Source organism: Lampris incognitus, chromosome 3, assembly GCF_029633865.1.
Source record: "Lampris incognitus isolate fLamInc1 chromosome 3, fLamInc1.hap2, whole genome shotgun sequence".
NCBI lineage: Eukaryota > Metazoa > Chordata > Actinopteri > Lampriformes > Lampridae > Lampris > Lampris incognitus.
Window position 1 is genome coordinate 89,036,140 of NC_079213.1, and position 12,523 is coordinate 89,048,662.

Below are 12,523 nucleotides of genomic sequence, written 5' to 3' on the forward strand. Positions count from 1 at the left end.
CCTAACAGCCAAGAAGTATTAAAGCTTTTGTAATTAAATGAGTTCCTATAAAAATCCTTCATCAGTGCAAAATACTTATATGTAATTTTCCGTGGCACAAAGTTTGTTGGTCTTTTCACTAAATATTTTTACACATTCAGTGTGTACACTTGCACAATACAACGGTGGACCTATGTGGCCTATTCAAACATTCCTTCATAAACGTACTCAGAAAATAAATGACAGCAAAAAGAAATGGGCATATAATATAGGATATGTGGAGATAAGCTGTAGGAAACTATTCTTAAATCTCCTAAAATATTTTTTATTTCAAGGTCAAATAATTTACCTTTCCTGTGTTAAGGTTAACATTTACATACAGTATCTTGTCACAATAACCTTCAATATGTTTAACGTTATAAGTTGTAACAGACACTCAACACATCTAATAGCAGCCAGTAACGTATATTAGTCTCTTACATCTGGAAATTATAAACTTTTTTTTCCATACTTAATTTAATATGACAATCATATCTACACCTAACTATGGGGAGCAGTAAAATCTCTTTTTTCTTTTTTTAGTATCATCTTTTTCAGCACAAATTTAATTGTTAATCTAGAAGTCTCTACATCATACCCTATCGGGAAAAAAAATAAATTTGGTTGCTAACCATTTGATATAAGCTCAAAATAAGTGAAACACATCATCATATTCTGATGGCGATGGTGAGGTCATATTTTAATTTTCGTAAAAGAAAAAAACAAATGAAAAATATCTGTAAAGATAAAGAATAGTAATGCTTTTTTGCTGCCGTCTTCTTTCCAAAATCAGTTTATAATTTGGAAAGCCTCATGATGTAACTGTAAGTTATAAGTCCTGCCAGCACGTGGATCTGCAGTCAGGATGCATTTATATTTTCTATAAATAAATATAAATGATTGTACAAACACCTACAATAAGTAAGATTTATGTTTGTGGGTGTGTGTGTGTATATGTCAGTGCTTTTAGAAACAGGTTTTTTATTCCTTTGACAAAAAAAAAATATATATAGTATATATATATATAAAGAACCTACCTTTATATGGGAGACAACAATAAAGTAATTAGCTTTATACATTACGACAGATTGAAATATTATTTTTAAAAAACATTTTGTCCAAAAGGTATCATTACAAATTTGTCTATATTCCACATTTTTCACTGTAAATATTTAAAATCACCTCAAAGTGCAGAACTTTTTTACTTATGCATGTAACTTATAGAACTTATAATGAATGGGTGTTGAAAAAATACACATTTGAACACAAAGTATGTTTTATTTTGAGGATTTAATCATTATTGAATTAATTTATGCCATCAAATATGTAAATAAATATTTAACATGGAAGAACATTTGCTACTGCAAAAATTGCATTAAAACGTAAAGAGGGAGCAAAATAGCAAAATTATTCTGGTGTTGGAGTCCAAACCTACACACATACACATGCACAAATCTGTCAAGAACAAGTGCAAAGCAAATGAAGTTTAGCGGTGATTATCATGTTTATTCAGCATCTTTTTCTTTTTCTTTTTACAAAAAGAGACATCGGTACCGACTGATAAAGATTTACTTTGAGTACAAAGGAAGGCTGTTATTGAACAGGTTAGGTTCTCACAAAATTCCATATGAATATTCAATAAATAATCTAAATTTCAAATGCTGCTAGTCCCAAATGACACATTTCAGCATCTAATTCTAACCCAAAAATAACGTCAGATCCATTTTGATATTGTCACAAAGTATTGATTTACTTTCCATGTGCAAGTGTTCCCAAATGAGACTTTTCTTGTCCTTGATGGCCATGTTACAGGGTTAAAACTATGTAGCCACGTGCCCGTCAATCATTACCACATTCCATTTCACCCGTCACAGGAAAGGTCAATACATCTGATGGGTTCACAGTCCTGTAGGGAATAGTCCTGGGCTTACAGGGCTTCCACTAAACATTAGTTTTAGGGAATCCACAGAAATTTGTGAAGATGGCAAAACATTCTCTGAGGAGGAATAAGAGCTCCAACCAGCGTTGAAAAAGAGGTACTATTTAACAAGAAACCCAGTGCCCAGTGAGCACACAACAGTCCATTAGTTTTGTTGAGGGTGGAAGACCAACTTCTCCACCAGCCATAATGCTGAAGTGAACCCCCCCCCCAAAAAAAAGCTTCTTTTGATATTCTACCTTGTAAATGTTTTTGTTAGTAGAGAAAAAAAAGCCTAGTTGTTTAAAAAAAAGCCCACATACCTGCCAAAGTAGTTGGTCAAGTTTACATGCATTTGGCTTGTGTAAATTGTCCATGCTGGTTCTGTAAAGTCAAATGATGATTGCCCTTTTTTGCACATGATGACAGTGAGGTATAATAACTGATCTGTAAATACTTTCAGAAAGTGATCATCTAAACAGGTGCTTCATTCACTCCCTCAGTAAGGACATAGTATATGCATCCATCGTGTGACATGTACCATCTATTTCAGTAATAAGTGCCTCAGCGCATAAACGGATACGCTCATAGTTGTGTTGTTACTTGTAGTCGGCATTTATAAGCACCTAATGTAATCTGCATCTTGCACGCTGTGTCAGCAGGATTCTATATTTCCATAGGAAATATATATACCGCATTTGTCTCACATAGTCCTCTGTCCACAAAGTTAAGGGTGTGTGTGTGTGTGTGTGTGTGTGTGTGTGTGTGTGTGTGTGTGTTTGTGTCACTCGGGTGGATGTGAGATTTGTGCACTCTGGTCTCTGGTGCCACAGGGCCTCACAGCGGCTGACACATGGAGGGTCTTGGTGCTGGGTGCCTCTTGTGCTTTGAAATTTTAGAACAGATAAACATACAGTAAGATACTCCCCTACCTCCGAGCCAATATCCCGCCCTACTCCTTGAAAGGTACGCCTTTCATTACCTCGATATCAACATTTACTATACTACTGCTGTATTATCCTCGACTATTTCATAGACAGAGAAATAGACAGACAGACTGTCAGATAGACAGATATATGATGTGCACTGCCTCTTTTTAGACCTGATGTGCAATACAAATGTAGAATTGTAAATACACATACAACTGCTGTATATTGGTTACAAATTATTGCTGTTATTGTTGTGGTTGTAACAAGTATATAATACAGTATGTAGCTGTGAGGTGGATGGTAGGTGAATTTAAAGTGTATACTTCTGGTACACAAGATACTATAGTGTAATATAGTGGGAGTATATAGCATTGTACATGGACATGGTGGGTTGTGGAGTAGTGGCATTAGTATATGGTATAGCATATGGGCAATATAGTACATAAGCAATATGGTATAATGTACGTGCATAGTTTTTTTATTGTTCAACTATAAAACTATATATGCTTGCCTCCAATGTCCTGTTATTCCATTTATATCTTTTTGTGAGTGATGTCTGCAAGTGCTACAAGCTGCTACGTACCAGAGTCAAAGTCCTAGTGTTCATAGACACACTTGGCCTATAAAGTTGATTCTGATTCTGATATAAACATTTGTTGAATTTTTTTAGCATCTTTTTATGCCTGTTTGTTTATATTATTTTTTATTTCTATCTACTATATATTCACCTTTCTGATATTCCAATAATTCAGTTTCCCCATGGGGATCATTCAATTGCATCTAATCCAATTTAATGTTATCTAATCTTAATTCTTTAATCCCTTGGAATAAGAGTCTGAAAATAACACAAGTGCCTTTGTCAAATTTGTTTGCCAAGATTGTATGTGACTGCTGAGAGTCTGCTGAGATTAACGTTATTGTGCAGTTGTTATCAAGTGCCATGTACACATACACATATACTATATATAATCCAGTGATTTAAGTAAATTCTTTAATGGACAGTACAAGCCTGTTTAATGCCATAAGCAATCATCAACTCTAAAATGAGAGCTGATGATCGCTTATGGCATGAAACAGGCTTGTACTGTTTCATAAAGAATTTACTTGACTCACTGGATTATTTTGCTTATTTATCAAGCACTTTCCCTACCGTTGAGTTTTTCACTTAACGAAGTTATATATATGTATATATTGTGTTAGAGCTAGGGGGAAAAAAAATTCATAGCAGTACAAGCCTGGTTTGTGTGTCGCGCACTCATCAGCTGCCAATTTGGTTTTTCCTAGATCTATCTTAATATTCCGCTCCTCATTTGTTGAGCACTTTCACCACTGATGGTTTCCGGGAAAAAAAACGCTTTACACACACACACACACACACACACACACACACACACACACACACACACACACACACACACACACACACACACACACACACACACACACACACACACACACACACACACACACACACAGAGTAAAGCATGCACACAGTTCCAAAGGAGGTTTTTTTGCACATTAACCCTTTTTACCTCCTTAGTGACCCATGTTGGGGCTTCTTTCTGTAGGTTGAAGATGTTTGGCAGTGTGCCAATTGCAAAAAGTGACAAATTACTGAATAAAATGAGAAATGGCCAAGGTACACAAAAATGGGTCATCTCTACATTTATCTTTTTTTTTCTTAATGTTTTTGTTTTGTTTTTTTGAAAAAGTGAAACTGGTTAGAAATGCCTAAAACATACTTTGCATGTGTCCATCCTTCCTGTACCAGGCACCTCATGATTTAGCCACAGTCATCTGAGTTGTCTGCATGCTCCACCACAGCAGGCTCCACTAGCCGGTCATAGGAGAACATCATCATCATCTGGAAGAAAGTGGCAACAGCATTAAACACAAATACAGCACAATTGCAGAGCTGGACAGATGATTACAGCACACACTTTTCTTTTTCTTTTTTTTAATCAATTTTTTATAAATATTTACTTGTTTATTTATTTCAATATTTGCTTACAAATGCAAAAATACCATATGTAAGTATCCCAGTGAAGTTCATCACATTGAACGCTTTGGTAATGTTAAGTATAATAGCAAACCAAAACTGGTATTCAAATAATACTCCCTCAAATATTTCAGACCTCATTTTATGGGAAATTTTAGGTAATAGATTCTTATCATTAATTTGAAAGCAAAACTGTGTATCATCATATGACAATATCTGAATTGTATCCTGACACAATTTCAATTAAAAGACAGTAAACGATAATATTGAATTATCACCCATACCTACGCACTACACCCCAGTGCAGTCAGGCATGGCCCTTACATGTCAAATAAAGAGGATAAATAAAGTGGAGCCATCATCAAAACATCTCTGTTTGAGAGTGTGCATGCTACCTTTATGTTATGCACTGTGACAACACACACACACACACATTCTCTCCATCTTTCTCAATTCTTTCACGCTCTCCCTCTCCGTCACCCCCATTCTCTCCCTCTCCTTTACCGTTAGCAGCACCAGAAGAGCCATCATCACCCCCAGCATGATATACATGTTCTCCGTTAGCCCCCCGGCCCACAGCGGGCCCAAGATTGTGGCAAGACCTCCCACAGAGCGACGCACACCCTGGCTGAAACCTGCCAAAACAAGCAGACACACACATACATGACAGCTGAGGTCAAAAACAACAACGGCATGGACTGAAGGGACTCCTGTCAAACCTAATGCTTACGTGTTTATTTGCGACGTCGAGTTCCCCAGTTTCACGGGAGCAAGGAGGAATATGTCTTTTTTGAAATTCTTGTGACATTTCTACTTTATCAGAAACCATATGACATGTAAAAATGCGATGTCCATTTCATTATCCATTATCCCAGCCACTTATCTGAATTCGGGTCATGGGATGCTGGAGCCTATCCCAGCAGACATTGGGCGGCAGGTGGGGAGACACCCTGGACAGGCCACCAGGCCATCACAGGGCCAACACATTCACACCTAGGGACAATTTAGCATGCCCAATTCACCTGACCTACATGTCTTTGGACTGTGGGAGGAAACCAAGCAGTAGCTAGCATGGTCACCTCACAGCAAGAAGGTCCTGGATTCGAACCCAGGGATTGTCCAACCTTGGGGGTCACCCCAGGTCATCCTCTGTGTGGAGTTTGCATGTTCTCCCCGTGTCTGCGTGCGTTTCCTCCGGGTGCTCCGGTTTCTTCCCACGGTCCAAAATGTGATGTGTCAGAGTTAATCTGTGATGTCACAACTGCAAAATAACACACTTGAACCAGCTGGCTCTCGAGGGCCCTTCAAAGCAATAATGCAACTTTGTTTAACCAATATCACTTATTGGAAACTGTACATAGCTGAAGTGAATGAAATACTTTCATTAATCTGCGGATATTTCGAGTGTGATACACCTGTTATCTAAAGTTTCAAATTTCACATTTCCGTTATGCAGTTCAAAAATCCCTCAAAGCAGCCGCATCACAACAACAGCAAATCGTTTGGGTCAGGAATACATTTACAGTACCTGTACAAGAAGCATAAGAAAAAGAAAAAAAAACAGAGTATTCTGTATGTCCATTTACATCATATCCTCAGTACAGGTCTCAATTATTCACCATGTCTCTCAGAGATCTTTCAGCCTCATCTGTATTCTCAGTCTTGCGACCTCAAGGGAAATCTTTTGTATAGACACATCTGCTCTCTCAAGAATTTACAAGAAGAAATCTTGTAGCATTCACTAATTTTGTCTTAGCTTGGTTTAAGTGGTTGGTAAGATTAAGTCCAAAATATAATTTGCCTGATGCAAAGTAAGCCTGACTTTAGCATGGGGAAATCATAAAAAAATTATATTTACAATGAAATAAATATAAAAGGCAGAAATATCATATAATCATACAGTTGATTTTGCACTAGCTTGAGACAACAGGTTGGTTTAGTGGTTACAGTGGGCCTGCAATCAAAATTTGTGTTTTAGTAACTGCCAACATCCAACTTTATAACATAAAAAAATACATAAAATTCCCCAGGGATCCCAACCCAAGCAAGCACTTGCAATTTCAAACGTTTATATGTGTTAATCATGCTAATATACAATATTGAAACCTGCACAATCTATGGAACATGACCGAGGTATCTCTTCGAGACTCCAAGGAGTGCTTGTGTTTAGCTGAGCTTGCATGTTGGGTATTATCACATTTTTCAATGTGACACTGATATCAGACCTGTTCAACTTGAAAAACTTATTTTTCTTCAGTTTTGTCCGCCCACCTTGCCCCCGGTTTGGCCCCTGAGAAGTCCGCAAAAAGCAAGCATACCACAACATGCAGTCTTGCATGCAAGGCATAGGAGAATTCTTTTTTCTTTTCTTTTCTTTTTTCCATTCTGTGTCTCTGCATCCTGCGTTGCCAGGTTGCACAAGAAAAAAGTTATCATTGATGGCATGCGAGCATCTTATGTGAGGGAGATTAGATCAAAAATGAATCTGGCAAGGCAATATTAGATTTCCTAATTACTCCTTTAAGCTTCAGGAAAATAGTGAGATAAGCAGGAGTACAGCAGAAGAAAGGATTAAAATAAGGGAGAAAACTGGTAAACACAGAAGTGTTGGCAGGTATATGTTTGACCACTGAAGAGCATGTATCAGCAACTTTATGTCCTAGAACAGGGGTTCTTAAACGTATTACTCAAAGGTCTACATCCTATTTTTATTCAAGGTCAGAGGTCTGGAATGACTGGCGATAACAGAATATTTATCAGCTCACTTATAACTTTTAAGCAAAATACATTCAAGTTCAAACTCCAAACTCACCCAGCTCACTGTACCAGCCCCCATCTGCCAGTGGATTAAAAACAGAGGTGAAAAAACCAGGTCCAGAAAGTAAAAGTCCAAACCATGTATTTGCTCTACTCATGCACTACACCAGCAGATTATAATCAACACCACTCCTCAACTAGGTAGGGAAAACTAGTTAATGAAATCAGATAGTTTAGTAACATGATTAGAGCAAATACACAGTTTGGAAATTTACTTTCTGGACCTGGTTTTTACACCTCTGGTTAAAAACTTCCTGACAGACAGGAGGCAGCTGGTGAGGCTGGGGGAAAAAAAATCACATCCAGCACCCGGACAATCACCACTGGCGTCCCCCAGTGATGTGTGCTCTCCCCTCTACACAAATGACTGCACCTCAGGTGACCCATCTGTTAAACTCCTGAAGTTTGCGGCAGACACAAACATCATTGGCTTTATCTGGGATGGTGACAAGTCTGCATATAGACGGGAGGTTGATCCGCTGGCCCTCTGGTGTGGCTAGTGTTGTAGTACTCGAGATCGGTCTTGGTCTCGAGACCGGTCTCGAGACCACTTTTTAAGGGTCTCGGTCTCGTCTCGGAATCGAAGGCATTTTTACTCGGTCTTGTCTCGGTCTCGGACTGGGCGAACTCGGGATTTTTGATCAAGACCGGTCGAGACCGGGCTAGCACTGTGATAACAGAGAAAAGAAGAATGCAGCTGCTGCCTTCCCGGTGTCACGCACTCTCTGTGACACCCGGAGTGACACGCCCCCTGTACAGAGTGGATCAAGACGACCGGAGACGCTGCGCCCCCGGGAAACCCGCCATGAAAAATGTCGGCAAACTCAACCATCATTAAGTTTGGTTTCCAAAACCATAAGGACTTTATCTGTAAAAGGACATGCAAGCGAAAACACTCTGCAGTGTGCAAATTCTGCGGTGCACAACTCACAGAAACCGCCGGGACAACGTCAAGCTTTTATCGGCACATTGAGAGGAAGCATAAAGACAGGTAAATTAACCGTTAAATTAGCTACACTGGTAAAGTTAAAATCTGAAAATTTCAACACCCCATCCTAAGACATTGAGACAAAATGAGCTCTTTTCTTCCCACGATCGTTTTTTTTTTTGCTAACTTTCAGAGCACCGAGTGTATATTACAGCCAAGTTAGCTTGCATAGCATTGTCAAAAGCAAGATAACAGAATAACAAACAATGAACCTGCCAGGTATTAGTCGAGCCCCCAGGCGCCAGGTATTATTCGAGCCCCCAGGTGCCAGAAATTAGTCGAGCCCCCAGGCGTTACTTGGGAGGTTCTTATGCAATGCAAACGTTTTTCACTACACCAGTAAATGCAGTAAATGGGTTGAACTTTAGATGCGACCATCGGAAGATATTTCTAGTCTACAGCGTCCTCCATGTTGGTGCTTCGGCTGCAGAAATTAGATCGTTTGGCTCAACAATGAGACAGAAAGCTAACGCTGTGCTAGCTAGTTCAAAGTCAATAACACTGAATGAGTACGGTTAATCTAATTTGTTTGATAAAAAATATCGTAAAAAAACATTAAAAAGCACATTTTAAGACAATAAAAACTCAGTAAGGGTAATGCTAAAAAATGTAAAAGCTTGTTTAAAAGCAGTAATTTAAAGTGACATTTGATTTCATTCATTTTAAAAAAGTGAATATATATTGACTATATAGTGATGCATGATGTCTCTCTGGCTTCTATAATTTGTTGCTTGTTTGCACTAAGCACGTGCCTGTTAGAGATGTAACGTTTGAATCTTCTGAGAATTCTCTCTTGGTATTGGTGGGACTTAATCAATTTAATTCCTCCTCAATTTCAGGTTCCTGGAGTACAAGGCTGGACAACAGGCAGATGCTACACAGCCAACTATGGCATCTTTTGCCCAGAAAGTGCAGATCTACAGTCTCCATTCCCCAAGGCAGCAAGCCATCAGCGATGCCATTGTCAAAGATTTGATAATTGGGTGTTGCCTGCCACTGTCCCTTGTGGAAAATGAACATTTTAAACACTTTCTTGAGATTGTAGATAACAAGTACACACCAATCTCTAGGAGAACAATTTGTGAGAAACACATACCAGTTTTGGTAAAGAAAGTTAAGGAGACTGTTCTTGAGAAGCTGGAGAAAAGCTCAACAGTGTCCTTAACTACTGATATCTGGTCTGATCGTAGACTGCTTTCCTTCCTCGGAGTAACTGCTCATGTGTGCAACAAGTCAAATGAATCCTATACCCTTGAATCCTACTTGCTGGACTGTAGACGTTTCACAGGCAAACATAGTGGAGAGCGAATTTCTTCTGCCTTTGAGGAGATCACCGACGAATGTGGTATCCGTCAGAAGATAAGTTATATTGTCACAGACAATGCTGCCAATATGAAGTGTGCTTTTAAAGTTCAGATGCCACAACAGCAGTCAGATGACGGTGAGAGTGAGGAGGAGAATCTAGATGATGAGCACCTGTGGGAGGACATGAATTCTGTGGAGGACACAGAGCTACTCTGGTCATCAGGTGAGCGTCTTTCTTGTTTTGCTCACTCCCTGCAGTTAGTTGTGAATGACGGCATGAAGGAAGTTAAAGCCATCTCTCGCAGCATTGCCAAAACATCACGCTTCTTAACTCTGTTACACAGCAGCTCACAGTTCAAAGACAAATTTGAGGCTGCATTTGACTCTATGAAGACTATTCCTGCTGCAAACAACACTCGCTGGAACAGCACTTTCAAACAAGTGCAGGCCCTCACAGCTCTGGACCATAAAGCTCTGACTGAAATGTGCAGCAAGGACTATGAAGAAGTGGTATTCAGCACTCGTGAGTGGAACCAGCTTAAAGAGCTGACTTCAGTTCTCGCACAATTCTCAGAGGCAACAGACCTGACAGAGGGAGAGAAATCCGTTGCCATTAGCATGGTTGTTCTGACTGTTCTGGACCTGCATACACACCTTGTGAAGATGGGAGAGATACGAGTACAGTGTTGGCCATTAGTAAAGGCCCTCCATCAGTCTCTGATTAAAAGATTCAGTGGAATCTTTGGCAAAACAAATATGACTAAAGACAGTGGGGGACAGGAACCTTCCAGCCATAATGTGTATTTTTTAGCTACAATGCTTGATCCACAGTTTGGATTAAGCTGGGTGGATCTGGATGTTACTAATGGGCTAAATGCAATGCCACTCATGAAGTTTAGAGATGAGCTGAAGAAAACACTGACAGGTATACACACATACATTTTACATCAAGAGAAAAATATTGTGAGAGCAGTTTTACTTGATACCTGCAGACACTGTATATCCTTTAATCTAACCTGTTTTTGTTTTTTGTTTTTTTCCATTTGCTTGTGTTTTTCAGACACTTTGATCGCTGAGGTTGAAAACTTGATGGACTGTGAAGGTAGAGCAATGGACTACGGAGCCAGAAATGAAGAGTCACCTGGTGATTCACCTCCAGTCAAATGCTCACGCCTTCTTTCTCGTTACAAGGCTCACAAAAAGCGCAGCACAGGCCAAGATACAAGTATCAGGGCACAGATAAGTAAATACTTTGATGCCATACAGAATACTGAAACTGATGATGCACTTGTCTTCTGGGACAAAAACCATGACAGATTCCCACAACTCCACAACTTGGCACTGAAGGTGTTGTCAGCTCCAGCATCCTCTGCACCAGTTGAGAGGGTATTTAGTAGAGGAGGCATCATCATGAGGCCCCACCGAGCCCGTTTAGGTCACAAAATACTTCAGGCTCTAATTTTTCTGAAGTGCAACCAAGCTTTTGTTTAACCTCCTCATCCCTAGAGCCATGCAGGATCCTCCCATCTCACCCTAACCCTGGCCCAGAAATGGGACCTTTGAGGTCTTTCACAACCGCCCCTTTGTGAGTGTATTCTTAGTGTTGAGCTCAGACTTTTAAGGGTTTTACACATGTTGTTCATGCTTGGCATGCCACAATTTTCAGTTAAATTATTCCTAGTTAATTTATGCTTTAATTTTATGAAGCAAAGTTGTTATGGCTGCCTAGGAGAATTAATACTTATAAAAAAGACATTGTCTGGCCTTCTCTGTTGTTGTGAAAGTTCTTCATAGCCGTGCACCTAAGTTGTTTTTTCTTTTTCTATGTGAGTGTGCTCACTTTTTTGCTTCTTTGGAAATCTACATGTCTTTTATAAGACTCGTGCAAAAACTAAAAGAAAGTGTATCTTATTTCAGATGATGTATTTATCTGTTTACACTTAGGCACAATAATTCAACAAATCCAGATTAACATCTTCTTGCAAGATATAAACAAAAAAAAGACTTAATTGCTTGAAAATGAGTCAAAATAGCTGGCAAAGCACCAAAAGGCAAAATGTTCAAGAAAATTATTAAAAAATACCTTGCTGAAAAGAAATGTTGCTGTTGCATTTATGTAAAAGCAAACTTGATTAAAGAAAAAGATACTGGTCATTTGTTCTGTTTTGTTGTGATTTTTCTTTGATATATACAGTCTTGGTCTTGTCTCGGTCTCGACCTCCAAATGTCTTGGTCTTGTCTTGGTCTCGACCTCCAAATGTCTTGGTCTTGTCTCGGTCTTGTCTCGGTCTCGATACTCTCTAGTCTCGATAATGTCTTGGTCTCGGTTGGTGCGGTCTTGACTACAACACTAGGTGTGGCCATAACAATCTGGAGCTGAACACGCTCAAAACAGTGGAGATGACAGTGGACTTCAGGAGGAACCCCACAACACTGCCCCCACTCACAATACTCAACAGCATGGTGTCTACGGTGAAAACCTACAGATTTCTGGGTTCCACAATCTCCCAGGACCTAAGGTGGGAATCCAACATAGACTCAATCATCAA

The 12,523-nt window shown here is 39.3% G+C and overlaps 1 protein-coding gene across 1 annotated transcript in view; it reads right to left on the minus strand.

Annotated features, from left to right (window-relative positions):
- Positions 1–1,305: 1,305 nt before the first annotated feature.
- mfsd8l1 (major facilitator superfamily domain containing 8-like 1) overlaps positions 1,306–12,523 on the minus strand; it is a 58,161-nt gene continuing 46,943 nt past the window's right edge. Inside the window, exons 10-12 of the mRNA XM_056277501.1 lie at positions 5,369–5,499; positions 4,608–4,729; positions 1,306–2,821 (exon numbers count right to left, since the gene is read on the minus strand). Coding sequence (XP_056133476.1) covers positions 4,649–4,729; positions 5,369–5,499 — 212 coding nt within the window. The 3' untranslated portion in view covers positions 1,306–2,821; positions 4,608–4,648. The remainder of the gene's footprint in view (positions 2,822–4,607; positions 4,730–5,368; positions 5,500–12,523) is intronic.